The sequence below is a fragment of the Liolophura sinensis genome, chromosome 10, assembly GCF_032854445.1.
Source record: "Liolophura sinensis isolate JHLJ2023 chromosome 10, CUHK_Ljap_v2, whole genome shotgun sequence".
In the NCBI taxonomy this organism is placed as follows: Eukaryota; Metazoa; Mollusca; class Polyplacophora; order Chitonida; family Chitonidae; genus Liolophura; species Liolophura sinensis.
The window spans coordinates 22,109,087-22,131,295 of NC_088304.1; the positions used below are offsets into that span (position 1 = coordinate 22,109,087).

Consider the following 22,209-nt stretch of genomic DNA (forward strand, 5'->3'; position numbering starts at 1 on the left):
TTCTGTGGCGGCATGGACTCGCCCTTCTATAAGAACACACAGTACACATACGTACACATACCTACCTATTAAAAAATAACTATGTAACTGGAAAATTGCTAAGTACGACGTTAAACTCCAAGCTTAATCTTTGTATGCATACATGCATTCTCGTCTCCCTCTCTCCGGTCGGTGGATTAAGCACGCTAGCAGGGCGCAATGACACAGGATCATCTGGCCAGTGCGGTCGCCTGTGGGTTCAAGTTCAGCTCTGCCCGGTTACCTCCCACCATAATGCTGAAATATTCTTGAGTACCAATAAAATAAATAAATTCTCCGGTCTTACGTGGGAAGGTCTTTCATGCAACCTGCTTATGGCCTTTCCCCGGACTCTGCCTGGTTTCCTCCCACCATAATGCTGACTTCCTTTGTATAAATGAAGTATTCTGGAATAGGCCATATGACACACCAATCAAGTGAATACTAGTTAAGCATGGGAAATTGGATATGCGGCATTTGTCCATGCGACATTTCTATGTTTTCATATGCTACATAGCGGTATGCTGTATTTCTGCATGCGATATTTCGGCTCACTTGTAAAGCACTTAGCATCAGCCCGGGAAGAAATTCATGTTTTGCAAGCTATGCAATTTATACTATTTGGCTAATTCTGGTTCTACTCACGAACGGCATTTTGATTCTATATTTAAGCAAAAATAAAGAAAGAAACGTTTACAGCACCCGTTAGACGGTTTCTTATTAAGACTGACTTAAGACTGACTGCAACAATCTCGCAGTCTAATAGCCCTATACGAGTTCCTAACCTTTAAGAAACCCATGCATGGGTGGGGCCATCACGAATAAGGATTTAAGCACTAAAACTGTATAAGCTATTAATAAGAAAACAATGGTGGTCATGATTATGTAACCAGGCTATGGGAGACTAAAACAAAATAAATTATCCCCCACCAAGGTGGCTGACTTGGATCATGCCTCAAACTCACACAAATACGTTGAATCTTTTGAACTTGGTCAATACATTTACGGTTTCAGCATTTTACCCGTAGTGCGCCCTTTCATTAGGTTATACGCAACAAATACTGTTGCAAAGATGTCTTTTTGATTTATTGGCACGTACATCTCTACGTCATTGTCCCTGTGTAATGCTTGTATGCGTATTTCCAGACTGGTAACTATGTGATATTTGTGAGTGTATTTCTAGATGGTTGTCCTTATGAAATGTTTGTTTGTGTATTTCTAGATGATTGTCCCTATGTAATGCTTGTATGTGTATTTCGAGACTGGTAACTATGTGGTATTTGCATGTGTATTTCTAGACTGGCGCTCTCGTGTAAAATTTGTATATGGGTATGTAGAGGCTTGTATGGGTATGTGTGCCTTTAGCACAGCGCCATTGTAACATGGAACCTAACACACCATGGATAATACCACAACCCTGTCTCAGTGTGAAGTTTCATTGACAAACAATTGCGATATTCCATTACAATTTACCTTCAACCAAAGACATGGCGTATAAAACCATTTTCTTTAATTCTTTGGCATATTTGAACATTTCATCCTTCATTTTACGCCCGGGTCTCCTGGTAACGGAAAGATTCCGATGCCAATGTTATCTCAGTGGAAGGCCATATAGACATCAGTTTTGATGCCTAGCCAATGCGTACTTGGATAACCCTTTTGCGCTGAGCACCAGATCATTAAGGTACCAAAGTTGTTGACCATATCAAGTCGCAGACACGAGCCTACTTGGATTTGAACCGTGCATACAATGTGGACTTGTTATCAAAATCATCGCTGTAAGCAGCTGTCCATGAAAGGTATTGTATTTAGAAGTGATGTCTGTAAAGAAAACGCCTTTTTTCCTAAAAGACACACTTCGGTCGCTCAGCCCCGCGTGGGTTTCGATGAACGGTCGCTTCAGCTGAAATGCGCCTTATTTATAAAGCTAAACCTTAAAAGCCTTCCACAGTGCCAAAGTTTTAGGTTCCTTACCCTTCAAATTCCCTTTTAAAGTTTAGGTTCCGTAAAGGCTTGATTTCTAAAATCCATTTCCATATCAAACGGTCTCATCCTATCTAACACATTATGGGCTTATGTTAGTCGCGCCAGAACATGGCGTGATTTCCCTCTCTTAATCATTTCAAATTCCATGCCTTTCAACTTAACTCTATTCAGTCTGTTGGCGTCGATACGTGACCGGTTTAGAATTCTGAGAAAAAAAATGTTGTATCGATTTTGAATATCTCAGCAATGGCATATAGGCCTAACCACCATTTGCGTTTACATTAGCATTAACCAAATAATTATAGCATCGATGAGCATAAAGAGGCTATTTTTTCTACACGCAAAGCACGCGTGAAGATTGAATCTTGGAAACAGAGCCAGCCAATAGCGGGACTAATATTGCTGCTGTTTTGTTAGCCAATGTATGCAGCTAGCTTCTTGGATTGAATTCGCCGATCCATTGATGATACTAGACGGTATTACACAATTTTGTGTAACTGAAAACTCTGACGGAACCATTATTCAGCGATACATTGTAATGACGGCGGTTAGCTTGACGATGACTTACTCGTGGAATGTCGTTTTCTTGTATGATCGATGTCAGCATTAACTGTTACTATACAGTCACGAAGGAAGCTTCGTGCCATATACCAGCAAAGTAAACACGAAGACCTGCGAAGCGTGCACAGATTTGCGCAACCTGTCATAGTAACGCTTATGGAAGTGATATGTTGCCATAGCTGTTGCGCCTGTTGTAAAGTTACATACGCTTTGTGGAAAAGGCCACCGGTATTGGAATTGAGTATACCATGCGTTTGTATTTTCTTGTTTTCTTCTATGGTCTGTATTATTTTCGTTATCTTTTTTTTACTGAAGTTCATGGTTCGACACTGGTCAAGTTGGTGTGCATGTGGTGTAACGTTGTAATCTAACTTAAATTAAACGGATTAATTGGGATGCTTGTCCAAATAAGTTTCGGATTTATGTAGATTAACGATGACATGGGATTATAAAATGGTGTATTATTAAATAGTTTCAGGAAGAATACAGGACAATATGTTGTAATTTGCTTTCTGAAGTCGGCAAAAGTTGGATTCGAACCGTGGATTCCCACATCATCGTCGTTATCTTCCTGAATTTGTGGTGGGGATTCAGCAATCTTAAAACGGAATAATATGATGAAATACGACTGTTTCATAATGAAGTGAGTGATATGAGGACAGACTGTGTTGTTGTAGAGATTTTTTTACGCAGATGCGGCTTCTAGACTGGGAGTTGTTGACTAGAGACCAGAATGTTCGGCATCCATTAGTAACATGAGATGTTTACGACGGAAGTAATTTCATGATTACTGTGGTTTTCCGATGGGAGTTTGATGCGCAAAAACTCTGAGTTGTCATGCAACATCAGGGTTGCCATGGCAAGTCATCTGACAAACGACTTGACGAGGAATCCCCGACACTATAGAAAATGAAGAGAAAATACAAGGTTTCTCTTTTGTCTGTGTTTACTTCACCGTGGGTCCTATTTGGCCGTGTATGTCAAGTTTGCTGATGTCATCTCTCCCATGCGGTTCCGAGTGTGGCATTGATGTTAGCTAGACCATTACACTGAGAGCAATAACTCACCATAAGCCAACATACTCATACTCACATACTCATGCGCACTGTGGCGATCTGTGACGACGGAAGAAATCCTTATATTATTTTTATTATTGTTATTAACCTTTGTCCTTCATAAAGGTTTATTAGATAACATTAAAAAAATTATCTGAAATTCCAGCCGTATCGATTCGTCTTGCGCTGTAATCTGGTCTCAATACTAATACAGCTCCGTACTCTGCCTCGGCTACATCCGGTTGTCTACGTAATAGCCATGACGTCACGCTGCTTGCCAGGGGATGATATGCATAAAAATTGACAATTTGTCGGAACGAGTATAATTTCCAATACGTGTGACTGGGAAGAAAGGTTTATTGCGAGCTTCGGAACAGAGCTCATTAAACAAACGGTAGACCAAGAAAATGTACACAATTACAACTAGATGTTCGCTCAGGCTATCGCTGCGGACGGTGTGACCTCCAGGTTAATAAGTAGTACACAATGTAGCACTCTGTGAAGAATTATATTCCAGTACACAATGTAGCACCATGTGAAGGGTTATACTCATGTACACAATGTAGCACCATGCGAAGAATTATACTCCAGTACACAATGTAGCACTGTGTGAAGAATTGTATTCCAGTACACAATGAAGCACCATGTGAAGGATTATACTCCTGTACACAATGTAGCACCATACGAAGAATTATACTTCAGTACATAATGTAGCACTATGTGGAGAATTATACTCCACAGTATAGAATGTTGTACCATGCGAGGAATTCTGCCACAGTACAGAATGTAGTACCCCCGTGAAGAATTCTGTCAAAGTACAGAATATTGTACCCTGTGAGGAATTCCAAATTGTTGCACCCTGTGAAGAATTACAACACCGTGCCAGATGTTGTACCCGTTAGTATTTATAACACAGTAGACAGTGTTGCACCTTGTGTAAAATTATAATACATTACACACTGTTGTACTGTGTGAGGAATTATAACACAGTGCACAATGTTGTACTTTCTGAGAAACTGTAACACTGTGCACAATGTTGTGCCCTGTTAGTAATTATAATACAGTGCACAATGTTGTACTCTGATGGGAATTATTAGTTTCATTCGTTAAGAATTTGACATAGTACACAATGTTGCGCCTTGTGAGGAATTCAAACACCATACCAACAATGTACTCTGCATTTCTGACACCACACCAGTATTGTATTCTGCAATTGCAACACCATACCTGTATTGTACTCTGCAACTTTGACACCATACCAGTATTGTGCTATGCAATTGTAACACCATACCAGTATTGTACTCTGCAATTGCAACACTATACCAGCGTCGTACTCTGCAATTGTAACGCCATACCAGCATCGTACTCTGTAATTGTAAGGCCATACCAACATCGTACTCTGCAGTTGTAACGCCATACCAGCGTCGTACTCTGCAATTGTAACACCATACCAGTGTTGTACTCTGTAATTGTAACGCCATACCAGCATCGTACTCTGCAATTGTAACACCATACCAGCATCGTACTCTGCAATTGTAACGCCATACCAGTATCGTACTCTGCAGTTGTACATCATACCAATATTGCACTCTGCACATATATAGTATTACAATTTTTAAGATTCATAACACTAAACACAATATTGCATTCTTTCAGGAATTATTTCTCCCTACACAGCATAACACTGTATTAGGAATTATAACAAAACGATTGAACAAGTTGATACAAACATGCGAAATGATCTCGTCCCATGCAACTTCAAGGAATTACCAAGCATTGAAGCAAAACCTCACAGCCGCGATTTCAATTCTTTGTTTCTGATAAAGTTATTCCGATATCTATGTTCAAGAACTATCATTGATTTGCCATGATTTATATCATATTAAGTGCAGTGAAACAACTTCAGAATGGCGCAAAGAATTACATCAAAGTGTACAATGTTGCCTCTCGTGGGGAATTATGGGGAATGTTACACCGTCCACGCTATTCCAATATGCAAATTATTGTAAGTATTCCATGAACATTGTCATCTTCAGCTGCCAGTTGTTTCATTCCACAAATGTGAATGCATTCTGTGAGAAATTGTAACACAGCCACCAATCTGGAGTTAAATTCTCTTAATATTAATGAAATACCTGCATTTCGTCTTTGGTCTTCAGTCGCAAGATTTTTGCAACAACAGTGGCAAGAAAATTTAATTATCTGACTTTCCTCCTCATCAGATACGCATTGTGCTAAAAGTAATATAATACTGTGCATTGTATTAGTTCTAACAGACAAATCATCCTCTCGGTAGAAAAGTCATGGGATATTGTCTTGCTGGATACATATTAGCGGGACCACATAGACAAAGCACCGCATACTCCGTCGTATCGTCTTGCGATACTCTTATGGTATAATCTGAAAGCTAATAAGGGAAATGTAATACATTTATAGATTAAAACTCGCCTGCGGTTGTTACGCGGCAAAGAAATGCAAACACATTTTCAATTATTTATCTTAAATTGTTATCTTTTTATGTTAATACCTTCCAGTCTGATTCCAATAGGCTACCCTCTGGTGTAGGACAAAGTTCAAATATATAAGTTGTCAATCAAAACGCGAATCTCGCGTTCCTTGGGCGGGATTCTGTATCAAGTAATTAGTGTTGTTAATTAATATGTACTAATGAATTACACTGAGCCGTTGTCAAGACCGAATCCTGATGTTTTCCTTGGTAGTAATTGATGGTGAAGAGGAAAGGAATTATTTCTCTTTCTTGTAGTCTAACATTTACACAAACCATCTGATATCATTTCCGATCATCACTGTGAATACATTTTGATAATTATATAAATGTTGTCAAAGAGATGTTTGCCACCATTTTTTCACCAACTAAAAGTGAACAAGTTGTTAAAGCTGATGCCAATGTACAAATCTCTGTGTGAGCATTCATTCTAGTAAATAAATGAGATTTATTTTGCTTGACTCTGTAATAGGAACATATGAGTCATTATCTATTAAAACGAATCCATCATAAGTAATACGTGTTGACAATCATAATGGATTGTCAGATGAATTTTCTTTGCAGCAATTCCATCTTAAGTAATGCTATAGATTGTCGAGTATATTGTATTTTAATCTAATTACTTTTAAAGTAATACATGCCGGAATATTTTAAATCGAATTCGTCAAAAGTAATACATGTTAGACAATAATGAATTGTATAAAGTATTGTATAAAGACTAAAGTATAGTCTTTTAAACCGAATTCGTCAAAATTAATACGTTAGACAAAAATGAATTGTGAAGTATAGTCTCTTAAACCGAATTCGTCAAAAGTAATACAGGTTAGAAAACAAGGGAATATCAGATATACTGACTCCTAAAAGGACTCTTACGAAAATTGTTTCATTTCAATGTTGAATAATAATAACGTCGTTTTCTGTTTTACAGAATACACGTTGATATTCAAGACGGCTAATAAGAAAGGAGCAGGGACGGACGGCGACGTGATGATGAAGCTAACGGGGGATCACATCAGCATGAGTTATCCAATCCGGTACCGAGGCACAGGGCCAAAGTTCGGGAGGGGTAGGTTAGTGTCTTTATCTTAGTGTCCATACGTCACAGCTTCTCAAACTTCATCAGGTGCCGAGGCACGCGGGCAAAGTTACGTAGGTTAGTGTCTGTACGCTAGTGTCCCCACGACATAGCTTCTCAGAAAGTGACGTGGTTAGTGTCTTTATGTTTGTGTTCCCACGTCACAGCTTCTCAGAAAATGACGCGATTAATGCCTGTATGTTAGTGCGCCCACGACATAGCTTCTGAGAAAGTGACGTGGTTAGTGTCTTTATGTTTGTCCCCACGTCACAGCTTCTCAGAAAATCACGTGATTAATGTCTTTATGTTAGTGTGCCCACTTCACAACTTCTCACAAAATGACGTGGTTAGTGTCTTTATTTTTGTGTACCCACGCCACAACTTCTCAGAAAGTGACGTGGTTAATGTCTTTATGTTTGTGTCCCCACGTCACAACTTCTCAGAAAGTGACGTGGTTAATGTCTTTATGTTTGTGTCCCCACATCACAACTTTTCAGAAAGTGACGTGGTTAATGTCTTTATGATTGTGTCCCCACATCACAACTTCTCAGAAAGTGACGTGGTTAATGTCTTTATGTTTGTGTCCCCACATCACAACTTCTCAGAAAGTGACGTGGTTAATGTCTTTATGTTAGTATCCCCACATCACAACTTTTCAGAAAGTGACGTGGTTAATGTCTTAATGTTTGTGTCCCCACATCTCAACTTCTCAGAAAGTGACGTGGTTAATGTCTTTATGTTTGTGTCCCCACATCACAACTTCTCAGAAAGTGACGTGGTTAATGTCTTTATGTTTGTGTCCCCACATCACAACTTTTCAGAAAGTGACGTGGTTAATGTCTTTATGATTGTGTCCCCACATCACAACTTCTCAGAAAGTGACGTGGTTAATGTCTTTATGTTTGTGTCCCCACATCACAACTTCTCAAAAAGTGACGTTGTTAATGTCTTTATGTTAATATCCCCACATCACAACTTCTCAGAAAGTGACGTGGTTAATGTCTTTATGTTTGTGTCCCCACATCTCAACTTCTTAGAAAGTGACGTGGTTAATGTCTTTATGCTAGTATCCCCACATCACAACTTCTCAGAAAGTGACGTGGTTAAAGTCTTTATGTTAGTATCCCCACATCACAACTTTTCAGAAAGTGACGTGGTTAATGTCTTTATGTTTGTGTCCCCACATCTCAACTTCTCAGAAAGTGACGTGGTTAATGTATTTATGTTTGTGTCCCCACATCTCAACTTCTCAGAAAGTGACGTGGTTAATGTCTTTATGTTTGTGTCCCCACATCTCAACTTCTCAGAAAGTGACGTGGTTAATGTCTTTATGTTAGTATCCCCACATCTCAACTTCTCAGAAAGTGACGTGGTTAATGTCTTTATGTTAGTATCCCCATGTCACAACTTCTCAGACTCCATCAGGTAGCGAGGCATCGGTCCAAAGTTCTGAAGGGATAGGTTAGTGTCTTCGTGTTAGTATCCCTTCGTCAGAGCTTGTCCGACCCGTAGGATGAAGTCAGCCAGCCATTAGTGTCCCCTAAGTCACATTTTGTCAGGTTGGTAGAATGAGGTTAGCTAGCTGTACGTTATTGTCCCTTCTACAGAACTTGTCAGATTCTCTGTCCAGCAGGCAGGCCATAAATGACATATATAATTTCACGCATTACAATACTATTCTGTGATATTAGCTAAAATTGGACGAGATGACTATTCAGCTGTACAGCATGGTTGGCGAGCAACATTGTAAAAATGTCCATCTAGGACAAAATAAAAAGCGTACATGCTGGGGCGGTTTTGCCTTTAGTATCCAGTTCAACCCTGGACAGACCTAGGCGGTGGATTTGGATCTAAGATCTGCCTTACTGCAATTCTGCCTCACGCAATCTTGTCTCCTAGCAAACGATACATCTTAACGGTTTCCAGAAATGAACTCGTGGTACAAGTTACTTAAAACTTCACTTAGTTGTGTGGGACATCATTAGCTTCTAAACTCCCTATGATAGCCTCAAGCAATAATCAGCCTTTCTAAAATCGTAATCTTTACCCAGCTGATATGATTTGTCTCGTGCATTTGTGAACCTGAGTCTGAAACAAATGAAAGGCCTGCGGCAAAGTGCACCAATCTTCGTGTCGCTAAAAACTATTTTTATTGCTCTCTGCGTGATATATCAAGTTTATCCTACAAACTGTTTACATGACAGGCATGCAGAACTGTAAGCTATATGTTATGACAAATTTGCGCAACTATTTTCTCGATAAGTGAAATGTGTCGGAATTCGGAGAGGGATGACGAGTGGAGTGGTAACTTTCTATTCTTTCCAAGCCCTTGGGTTAAAGCATTAAGACCTTTTTATCGACATAACATAAATATTGAGAGAGGATATAAGAGTAGCGACGCCTGGGACTGCGCTGGTTACCCCTGAAGACCAGCTGAGAGCGGACCCCTAAATTATTACGAGCTAGTGTTTCGTGAGTCATTGATGTAACACAGCCATTCATTATGTCATTATGGAAGTCTTAATAACTCTGAATATATAATTGGGGCATAATTGGGTATTTGTGCGAGAGAGGCTTTTTAAATTTTTGTGTAATTGAAATTCTTGTGTGAAAGAATCGAGGGTTGAATAAAAGTGCTTTCCCAACTATTGTGTTAGAAATGGCCTTTAGATCAGTATTGGACTCATGATCTTCATTTTATGGTGGGCAAGTGGTATTTGGATATTTTGGGAGGTTAGATCCATATGCTTGCAGAAGCATGTTTACAAGCATGTTTATTTAAATATTTGGGGTAGGGGTTAGGGGGTGTTGTTGTAGCGGGAGCAATCTGTCATCTGCCATGCAAAGATCAACGCCCTAGCAATGTCTTCTCCGATAACATCCGCAATAACATCACTGACCGTGCTTTGGTTAATACGCAGTTAACAATGGCACAGTTTTTAGAATACAAAAGGACGTCACATGATGAAAATTAAAACAAGCAGAATGTGTATATAGACCTACATTTTTTTTGCTGTAAATGAGCTTCTGAGCACACTGACCCAGAAGATTGTCACCTACGCGGTTGTTTGTCCCGCACACAAATAGACACATTCGCCAGACACTGCGCGCGTTTTGGCTGAGTTTAATAACATAAAATATCTTACATTTATGGTCTGGGAGAACAATAAAAAGTAAGGGTTTCAGTTTGTCATCCTGATTCAAGCTAAAACCGCAACTGTACCGATTGTCACGTCAGTAGCTGTTTAATACTAAGACAGCAGTAGTTGGAATCATTTTTGTTGACACGACACAAGTGAATACGCAAGTTTATGAAAAGTAACTGTACTTGTACCCACAGAATACGCAAGTTTATGAAAAGTAACTGTACTTGTACCCACAGAATACGCAAGTTTATGAAAAGTAACTGTTTTATGAAAAGTAACTGTACTTGTACCAACAGAATACACAAGTTTAACGCAAGACACACACAATGTGTTAATACCCACAGAATACTCCTGGTTATATGATAATGTAACTGTTCCTTTAAAGATAAAAAGTAGAAAAGATTAGCGTAAATGTATTGACTTAACACACCAGTTAATCACTTGTGAACGGAATGAATATGCCAGTTTACCGTCTGTGAACGGAGTGAATACGCCAGTTTATCATTTGTGAATGGTCTAAATACGCCAGTTTATCATTTGTGAACATACTGAATGCGCCAGTTTATCATTTGTGAACGGACTGACTTCGAAAGTGTACCATTTTGTGAACAGACTGACTATGTCAATTTACCACCTGTAAACGGACTGTATATAGCCAGTTTACGATTTGTGAGAGGAATGAATATGTCAGTTTACTATTTGTGAACGGACTTAATGCGCCAGTGTATAACTTGTGAACGGACTGGATACACCAGTTTGCCGTCTGTGAACTGAGTGAATACGCCAGTTTATCTTTTGTGAACGGTCTAAATACGCCAGTTTACCATTTTGTGAACGGACTGAACACGCCAGTTTACATTTGTGAACGGACTGGATACACCAGTTTATCATTTGTGAACATACTGAATACGCCAGTTTATCATTTGTGAACGGACTGACTTCGAAAGTTTACCATTTTGTGAACGGAATGAATCTGTCAGTTTACCACCTGTGAATGGACTGTATACGTCAGTTTACCATTTGTGAACGGAATGAATATGCCAGTTTACTATTTGTGAACGGACTTAATGTGCCAGTGTATAACTTGTGAACAGACTGGATACACCAGTTTACCGTCTGCGATCGGAGTGAATACGCCAGTTTATCATTTGTGAACGGACTGGATACACCAGTTTATCATTTGTGAACATACTGAATACGCCAGTTTACCATTTTGTGAACGGACTGAACACGCCAGTTTATCATTTGTGAACGGACTGACTACGAAAGTTTACCATTTTGTGAACGGACTGAATATGCCAGTTTACCACCTGTGAACGGACTGTATAAGCCAGTTTACCATTTTGCGAAGGGACTGAATACGTTAGTTTACCATTTAGGTGCGAACTGACTACGCGAGTTTACTACATGCAAAATTGTACGTTTTATTATTAGTGAGTACTTAACAATTTTTCAGTCATATGACAACGAAGGAGTCTTTAGAGTGCTAGTAATGTGCCTCCTAGCAGAAGGACGGATTTCCACCGCTCAAGTATCTAGCTTCACTGAGGCGACTTACAAAAGGCAAGTAAGCCGCCCCACGCGAGCCATGGGTCAACCAGTTGCTACCCTGTCCAGTACATGTTGAACGCCAAGCGAGAAAGCCTTTTAAAGCCTCAAGTGTGACCCAGGATTGACCCTGGATCTACCGCTTCTCGAAGAGAACGCTCTACCAACTCAGCCATCGGGGCGATCGTTTTATTATGACTGGAATACGAACATTTACCAAAGTATATTGACTAAAAGCCCGTACTTAGTTGAAAAATATGTTTACAATTTATGCAAAGCTGCATGTATCCTGTGTTATTCAGCAAACATTAAACGTTAATAGCCACACTATCCTAATTTCACAGTTATATCTCTTGCGAAAAGATATAAAAAAAAAACAACAAAAAAACAGGCCGTTGTTTCTGGTGTGTAACACCACTAGTATTCATCAGCTGGTCCACGGTTCCAAGGTATTCACGTAGATCTATCTATTTGCACGGATGTTCCCCGGTCATCCATGTGGCGCAAAGACTGGTCTCACTGTTTGCTGTGTCGCACCCTCGGTCATATGCAGGGCACCGTAGTAACAAGATTATGATAATTATCAACGAGGATATAAGCGAGAGAGATAGAGTCATATTCAACAATCCCATCAGCTCTCTAGATTGGCAAATAATTGCTGCCGGTAAACATTTGCTGAAGCGCCCCGTGCGCCATTAGACAGGCTGGGTATGTCCATTTCTGACCGTAGCTCTGGTCAGTTAACCTACCCACAGGCCATTTATACCATGACGTGACCTGCCATACCAAAACCATCGAAAAATCTCCACTGGACAATCGAATAAAAAAAATCCATAAGGTGATTGTGGAAGTACTTGCTTAGGGCATTGTGGGAAAGCCTTAAAGGGAACAGATAGTGGCCCCCTGGTGACACCACACAAATTGTTTTCTATCGTTTGAAGTTTCGGATTTCCGATCCTGTATTGATACGGAGTTTCCACTTACAGTCTGCAGTCTCCAACTGCTAATTCTGTGCCAATTTGCCGCTAAAATCTGGGCCAACATAATTAAGGCGTTGATGGACGAGTGAGATAAAATAACAGTAGTAGGGACGATAGTAGATAGATGGAATAATCAAGCTTTCTGCCCTCATGGACAGTGGAAAATAGAACAGGGATAGATAAGTATACTTCTGACTCATTGTACTTATTATTCGTACCAGTACAGTATCGTTCAGATGTTAGATATCTTTCATCCTTCCCACTTCAGCTTGGAGAAATACAGATCTGTTCTATTCCATTCGCTTGCCGGGAACTCCCTCTTTTCGAATATGCTGTCCTCAACATGTCAGAGCTGTATGCTACAAAAATATGCTTGCTTTAATCCTACAGTGATTCTTACTTCATATCACCGATTCACGTGTGAATAATAAAGACCATAATGTCACATTTATCACCAATGCACCTGATGCATTTACAGAGAGTCAAACTTCTCTAAGCACCATTTTGGATTGCAGTCGGTCGCACTCGACATTGGGAGTCTTACATTTAATTTTGGTTTAACAATGAACAGAACAAAAAAATAAGTTGCTAAAAACTGAGATCTTAATTTTTGGAAGATCAGTCGAGTTCACCCTAGCAACAGTCGCGTGATATGAAAATGGCAGTTTGCGAAGTTCGGATGCCATCCGAGTGGAGGTGTGGCTTACATTTGTGTTAATTTGCTACGTTATGGTCTTTATTATTCCCGCATAAATAGGTGATATGAATGCAGAACTACTTCACGGTCACGCACAGCTTTGACACTTTGAAGACAGAACAGGCCTGAGGCCCAAGTTCCAGATTCTTTATTTATTTATTTATTTGATTGGTGTTTTACGCCGTACTCAAGAATATTTCACTTATACGACGGCGGCCAACATTATAGTGGGAGGAAACCGGGCAGAGCCCAGGAGAAACCCACGACCATCCGCAGATTGCGGGCAGACCTTCCCACTTATGGCCGGAGAGGAAGTCAGCATGAGCTGGACTTGAACTCACAGCGACCGCGTTGGTGAGAGACTCCCGGGTCATTACGCTTCGCTAGCGCGCTAACCAACTGAGCCACGGAGACCCCCAAGTTCCAAATTATTAAATGTAACGATACAGAGCGGTTAATTTGGAAGCTGAGCTGGGAACATGGCCAACCGATATTAGAGCTAAGTATCATGAGGCATTAAAATTAGACAAGCAGTCGATGTCTACTTGTGTATTCAACTCCCTGTTTAGTGCTGGATTCGAGCCCGCAACTTCATTAGGTGGTGGCGAACGCGGTTTCAGTGTAGGAAAATCTAGATGCAAGACAAATAATTTTCAGATTTTTGTCGATCTAAGTTTCTCAGTAACCGAGACGTGTGTATGTAATTCTTTGGAAGTCTTCGAAAAACTTCAGAACATGAAATCCTGTTTTCGAACAAGTAAATCGGGATCGTTGTACAATGAATTAAAAAAGAAAATATTCGTCAAGCCAACAGTTTTCGTCAAAGCGAATTGCTCCATCGTTTCCACCGATATGCAAATGTCATTGTTGCGAAATGTTTCTAAATGTTCTTTTATTACACGTGTAATAGAAAAAAAAGAACAAGACTGTCTCAAAAAATTAAAGCGGTATTACTTCATGTATTCTTTTAGAGTAAAGTTACCACTTTGTGTGACGATCACATGAGATGAAGAATTACAGAAAACTCTGTAAATAAACGAGTTAGAAGATTTATGGAGCTGTTGTCACTGGTCTATACAGCTTGGTAGTAACTGGATGTGTCCTGGAATTTGCAATAATACATTCGCTTTTATCTTGTTTATAATTAATTCATTCGATGGTAAGTAATTATAAAGGTGACGATTTCTCATTTTGATGAGGCGGAGATAACTGTTTCACTGACAATATCTCAGTGATCTGTTAGTAGAATTGGACGTTTTCCAGCTGTGCTTCGGTTATTTTTGAAACTAACCGACTTTTCTTTTCTTTTTTATTTTTTTATTTTTTTTTTTTGCTGACGGGTAGAATTTGCGCCGATCTTGAGAAAGTGACATATATATATATGATGCTATGTCACTTTCTCAAGATCGGCGCAAATTCTACCCGTCCGCGAAAAAAAATATATATATGTGTGTGTGTGTGTGTGTGTGTGTGTGTGTGTGTGTGTCTTTGTCTGTGTGTCTGTGTGTTTTTGTAAGCGTTTGACAGAAATCACTTTGCACAATCTTGTTCCTTTTGTACGGCAACCATTTCCAGGGTATCTGTATATATAGACGTTTTGCTAAAAGCACGCGTTCAGGCTTATCTCGTATCTTGCCTGAAGTAGCCGGTTGTTGGTGGCAGACAACTGTTGGCATTATTGGTAATGTGGCGGTGGTGCTACAGCGGGCAGATACAGAGGTGTCTGTGTAGGTACATAGCAACCCCGCATTCCACAACCCCCTCAGTGTGACCTTTAGAAGAAGCAATGGTGGCCACGTGGGGACCAACATAACTTATCAATTAATGGCAAATGGTACTGGGATATATTTAGTTTGCGGAAGAAATTAGGTCAATAAATGTGGGAACAGGCCCTGTTTGGGCAGCTGGATGTAAGCCTGGACAAACCGGAAGAGGCCTAATAAGGCGGGCTCCGTCTATAACGTGCTCACTTAGCGGCCATTGTCGTTTCCTCCTGACCCTGTATTACCGGGCTTTGCTGTTTTAATCTGAATTGTTCTGAGACCTGTCAACGTAACGTGATATCTCAGATATCTGTTGCAGCCGTGTTTGATATAGGGTGACCTAGGCTTATCTTGGCCGATAAAACATCTCTAAATATATTCAGTTGTTTGGTGGAGATTTCCCCGTGTAGGTCTTCAGTGTCAAACTAATTACACCGTCCCTGAAAGTGACATACTCGAGGAAGAAACTTTTTATCTTTGTATGCTATACTTATTAGCTGATTATAAGAATGGAGACTGGTTGATTAACTAATTACGTTTTGAAATGGATCAGATAATTTGTAGAAAAAAAGACACACGTGATGTCAGGTATAGTTACTATATCTTGGACGTGGAGAATACTCCAAACTTCCTATGATCGTTTTATTCACCATCCGGTGAGTTCTGTTTTAGTATATACGACATAATTGTGATTGTAAGATATCAAACGAAGCAAGGAAAGAAGAAAAAAAAAGATCAAAAGAAAAAGAATTTACAGTGGACCAGCCTGTCATTAGCCATTCGTATGTATGATAAGAATTTACAAATGGCATAAGTTAAAGGTAAGTTTTCTTGACTAGCTGAATGCACGCTGTGTCATTGCAATGGATTTTAATGATTGCGAAATTCGTTGTATGCAACAGTTTTCAATGTGTAACAAACCGATATTTTTCACATAATTAGTTTAAGATTGTGAATTAAAGACGGCGACCAGAGCCTCGGAAGTGTCTAACTATACATCCTGTAACCTATAGTTAACTGTCTGAAAAATCACTGATAATCTCTTCCAAAATTGCGAACAGTCAATGACACAAACCACAAGCTCTGCGCTGTGTTGGACGTTTATATGTTTACACGGAAAATTCAGTTAGAATACGTTTGGCTAAACTGAATAAGCTTGTTTTCGAGACAAATATTCCATTACTTTGCATATAACGTCATGATTATGCAAAGAAAAACAAATGGCATATAATGGATCAGACATACCGTCTTGTTAAAGTTTTGGCAGAAATGCTACATAAAAAAAAACAGACATATTCTGAAGTATAGTTCACCAAGATTAGTCTGTATCAACTCTACGCTCTGGCATTGTTTCACGGAAAATTTGAAAAGATCAATCTCGCGAGGAATGAATAAATGGTTTACGTCCATTTATTTATCAAGTCAGGATCGTTGGTTACGCTATGCCGTTATTTCACGTTCTCGGCTAGGGCGTTGACCGGGTTTTGCCATGTGGTTTGATGTACCTGCAAAAATTCACCGTGATGTACTCTACCAGCTGAGGAAACTGTAACACTCCCCACCCCATGTATACCACCTACCCTACCGCCATACCCCCCCCCCCACACACACCCCTCCCCCCCCCCCCCCCGCTCTACATCTACTGCCCCCGCTCTCTGCCCTAATCATACCGGTCCGCAAACAGTTGTGAGTTTCTCCCGAATGAAGGACTTAATGTCTCTATTAGTTGTTTACCATCTCCCCACTGCCAATTTTCCCTATCCACACACCGACTGATGGCAGGGTAATTCCACTGTACACGTGTTATAATATCTGTTGTAATGTTTGCCTCTAAAACTTGCAGCCATACTGCATCAGTATTCAACTCTCGCTCAGATGCAGCCGCTCTCATTATTGTTGTGCAAACGTATATCCCTATAGATTCGTCAAAAACCGCGGCGACTAAATAATTTCCATGATGTTTTGATTTGCCAGTGAATTGCGTGATTGACTAGTTATCGTATGTTACGATGTTTCGCGTTATTACCGTCTGATTGTCCTGCTCAGAGAAGCTGTTTCCACGCCATTTTATCTCGCCAATATGGTCGTCGGATTAAATCGACAGTTTTATAATATGGGTCCATATATAGTGATTTAGTCGAAAACTTAAAGCCCAATTAAAATCATTCAAACTGACTCTTCAATAAGCTTAAAAATAGAACTGAAACAATATCAGCATGGTTAGAGCAGCCAGATTCACTTAATTTGATTTGTGAAGAATAATGCTGTTTTGGTTTTATTCCCAAAGTGGCTTTGTGAAGGAGACCCCCATTAAGCCAGAATTAAACTTTTCTCATTTTTACTACAATGTAAACTAGTGTAGTACCTCTTATTGTCTAAACATGGGTCAACACAGGGTAAGGGTATCTGAAGACCTTTGTTACAGCCAACAACCGTTGCCTGTGTAAGGCATCCTCATTATTACCTGTATATACACCATCATTAGTGCCGTACATGGCACCCCATAGTCACTGAAAAGCGAAAGGGCCCATTTCCGAAGCTGTCTCCACACCCAATTCGTAAAACAGATCTCTGAAAGCTATATCTTTGTCTGCATAACTTGAGACAGTTTATGTTGACATCAGTATCATGTTGTTGTTGCATTCTCCACGTGAACCGCATGCGCCATTGCCGTTTTTAGAGATTGAGTGATTTGATCGGTGTTTTATGCCGTCCTCAAGAATATTTCACTTATGCGACGGCGGCCAGCATAATGGTTGGAGGAAACCGAGCAGAGCCCGGGGGAAACCCACGACCATCTGCAGGTTGCTGATAGACTTTCCCACGTACGGCCGGAGAGGAAGCCAGCATGAGCTGGACTTGAACTCTCAGCGACCGCATTTGTGAGAGATTCATTACGCTGCGATAGCGCGCTAATCCGTTTGTAGAAATAAGTTCATTAATTACTTACATCAAGAACCTCCGACGCCCCTTGGAGTCCAGGTGCTCTCTGCAACCGTTCCGAAACGTCTGTGAAAGTAGTTATTTAAACGTTAAGCACATAAATTTAATAAAACCATGTTTTTTTTCTCCTTCAGAGAGGACCGCTTTAATTTGACTGACATGACTTACATTGGGCCAATATGTTCAGTACAGCTGTGGACGAAATCAACGGATTCCTGGATCCTCGATACAGTAAGCTACAGTATTTTCATAAGTAGTGGATCCTTGATACCGTCCCGCTACAATATTGTCCTGAGCAGTGGATCTTCGATACTGCCCGCTACAGTATTGTGATGAATAGTGGATCCTCTATGCCGTACGCTACAGTCTTGTCATGAGTAGTGGATCCTCGATGCCGCAAGCTACACTATTGTTACGAGTAGTGGATCCGCGATACCGTAAGCTATAGTACTGCCATGAGTATTGGATCTTTGATACAGTAAGCTATAGCATTGCCATGAGTATTGGATCCTCGATACAGCAAGCTACAGTATTGCCCTGTGTATTGGATCTTCGATATAGTAAGCTACAGCATTGTCATGGATAGTTACAATCCTGAATGAAAATTGTAACAACGGAAATATTTTATTATTATGATCATCATCATCATCATCATCATCATATTCATTATTATAAAAAATAAATGTGTTATGGCAATCTGTGCGCATACGGTGGAACTGTTCATACTGGGTTCGCGCAAGTCATTATTTGTGTGGTGAGCTACTGTCTTTTTTGTATTCTACAGTATATTCATGGATGTTTTTTCTTCTTTTTGTTAGCTGACAATTGTAGACTGGAAGACGGATGACAAGGCCGTATTCAATGTATCCAAACGGATTGACGCACGTGAGCAGAAATACAACAGAACTGGTGAGTGAGGGAAAAAATCAAAATACTTCATACATCTGTCTATTTCTTAATCAGTTAATATAATCAGATTACACGTGGAAATCTGTCAATCAGATTTCTAATCATGAAGGGTAAGGCTTTCAAGTCATTTCGTTCCCTCCCACCAAAATGCTGGTGTAATCAAGCCATTTTTTTCCTCCCACCAAAATGCTGGTGGAATCAAAGCCATTTCGTTTCCTCCCATCAAAATGCTGGTGTAATCAAAGCCATTTTGTTTCTTCCCATCAAAATGCTGGTGTAATCAAAGCCATTTCGTTTCCTCCCATCAAAATGCTGGTGTAATCAAAGCCATTTTGTTTCTTCCCATCAAAATGCTGGTGTAATCAAAACCATTTCGTTTCCTCCCACCAAAATACTGGTGTAATCAAAGCCATTTCGTTTCCTCTCACCGAAATGCTGGTGTAATCAAAGCCATTTCGTTTCCTCCCATCAAAATGCTGGTGTAATCAAAGCCATTTCGTTTCCTCCCATCAAAATGCTGGTGTAATCAAAGCCATTTTGTTTCTTCCCATCAAAATGCTAGTGTAATCAAAACCATTTCGTTTCCTCTCACCGAAATGCTGGTGTAATCAAAGCCATTTCGTTTCCTCCCATCAAAATGCTGGTGTAATCAAAGCCATTTCGTTTCCTCCCACCAAAATGCTGGTGTAATCAAAGCCATTTTGTTTCTTCCATCAAAATGCTGGTGTAATTAAAACCATTTCGTTTCCTCCCACCAAACTACTGGTGTAATCAAAACCATTTCGTTTCCTCTCACCGAAATGTTGGTGTAATCAAGACCATTTCGTTTCCTCCCACCGAAATGCTGGTGTAATCAAAGCCATTTTGTTTCTTCCCATCAAAATGCTGGTGTAATCAAAGCCATTTCGTTTCCTCCCATCAAAATGCTGGTGTAATCAAAGCCATTTCGTTTCCTCCCACCAAAATGCTGGTGTAATCAAAGCCATTTTGTTTCTTCCCATCAAAACTCTGGTGTAATCAAAACCATTTCGTTTCCTTCCACCAAAATACTGGTGAAATCAAAACCATTTCGTTTCCTCTCACCGAAATGCTGGTGTAATCAAAGCCATTTCGTTTCCTCCCATCAAAATGCTGGTGTAATCAAAACCATTTCATTTCCAATATATTTGGATTTTGTGACGCGTCATATTACGTTCCAGTGAAGCAGCACTTAAAATATGTTAGAACTGATACCAGCTTGCTTCAGGACGACACTGAGGAAGCTATAACCCATGAATATCATTCAGAAAATAGCCCTGAAACATAGAAAACACATTAGTATTGGTCAATTGCTCAGTTGTCCTTTCCTCTCTAAAAACATGCACATGATACATGAAGGTTGACATTTGACAAGAGGTCTATTTTGGAAATATATCAAACCACATGCTGAAACTAGAATCATTAAATTCCACAAATCTAACAAGTTATGGATATGCGAACATGGTTGAAATATACACTAATCAATGGCTAATCTAACGTTGGCAGAGAAAGCGGACGGAAAGTGGAGTCTTTGGTCTGATTGGTCTGTGTGTTCGGGTACATGCCCGACCGGAAGTCAGAGCCGCACTCGGGATTGCAGTCGGCCACCTCCGGCTTGTGGAGGCGGGGCCTGTCAGGGAGTGACCAATGAAACACAGCAGTGCCCACTTCCGGAATGTAAAAAAGATAAAGAGACAACCACACGTAAGTTATCTGATAGAAGTCATGTTCACTGTTCACAGTTCAAAGCGAGCTATAAAGGGTATCGCCCAGTAAAAATGAAATAGAAAGTTATTTGGTGCAAAGTCAAAGAAAACACTTACTTCAAGTATAACACACTGTACACAAAAAATAATTCGATTTATTCTTTTTAGGTTTTTTTCAGCCTAGTAAAATGCATTTTAAACTTGGATTCTACGGTAGCCTTTTCTGACCATACTTGGACCAGTGTATATTTGGATCAAATCGAGTTTATGCTACTAATCACACACAGTTTTATTTGATCCTTTAAAATGCATATACATATAGATTTGTTAATACATTCCCTGGACTGGACCTTGAAATGACATGTTTCGAAAAAAAAAATATGGATATAACGTCACTGATACCCTCTGTTGACAAATCCTAAAACTGAAAAAAAATCGAAATATTTTAAACAGTGTGTAATAGTCTTTAATCTGAAATGTGGAGCCTGCTTCATTTTAGTATTTTCTATGCCTTTCATGGTATAGCTAGCATTGCATGATTATAACACTGAAAGTTGACCGACAGTGAAAACAATAGCCCTGAAACTTGTTACTTGAACATCTTTCTAAAAGACATCCACCAATATGAGGGTTGAACTGTGATCAGCCTGACTGTTGCTCACTCCCTATGCCTCTTTTTCTCTCTCTCTCTCAGCTTGTTTGCATGTGCTGCCATTTACATTTGTGTATTTACTTTTATTATGGGATTTTAATGTTCTACCTAAGAGAGTCAAGTACATTTATTTATTTTGTTTATTTGAGGGATGCATCGAGTCTGTATTCGACGGCGCTCAGGGTTAATGAAACCGAATGCATGGAATAAACCACCAGTGTTTGGCAAATAATTAGAGAACTTTCCCACATGTACCTTATATGTAGGAAGTGAATAAACTAGGCTGTTATAAATATCCCTTAATTTGTTTAATCTTATTTCCCACCCTTACAGGATATGCGTTATCGATAATGGGGTGGGTTACTTGTTTATATGCCGTGTGTAGCACGTTGGCTGTTTTCCGCCGCTGTTATTAAGCCTAGATTTGTGAATGGTGGCACGCTCTAGCGTCAGTCCCGTGCCATCTGGTAAAGTTTAAGTCAAACTCACCTCTGTGGTTAAGGCATGTACACCTAATCACTGACTGCCTGGCAATGCTTGGTATTTAATCCCTTTGCTTCATTCACACATCTACCGGAAATAGATTATTATAGTTAGTACATTAACGATATCGCCCTGGGTATTACATTTCGAATGATGGCGTCTT

General features: G+C 39.9%; 2 protein-coding genes across 3 annotated transcripts in view; both read left to right on the forward strand.

Annotated features, from left to right (window-relative positions):
• LOC135476539 (uncharacterized) overlaps window positions 1-22,209 on the forward strand; it is a 324,624-nt gene that overhangs the window by 64,817 nt on the left and 237,598 nt on the right. The gene's annotated exons all lie outside the window — the stretch shown is intronic.
• LOC135476460 (uncharacterized) overlaps window positions 1-22,209 on the forward strand; it is a 41,333-nt gene that overhangs the window by 15,570 nt on the left and 3,554 nt on the right. The window contains exons 2-5 of the mRNA XM_064756490.1: window positions 7,055-7,196; window positions 18,413-18,509; window positions 19,097-19,187; window positions 20,712-20,909. Coding sequence (XP_064612560.1) covers window positions 7,055-7,196; window positions 18,413-18,509; window positions 19,097-19,187; window positions 20,712-20,909 — 528 coding nt within the window. The remainder of the gene's footprint in view (window positions 1-7,054; window positions 7,197-18,412; window positions 18,510-19,096; window positions 19,188-20,711; window positions 20,910-22,209) is intronic.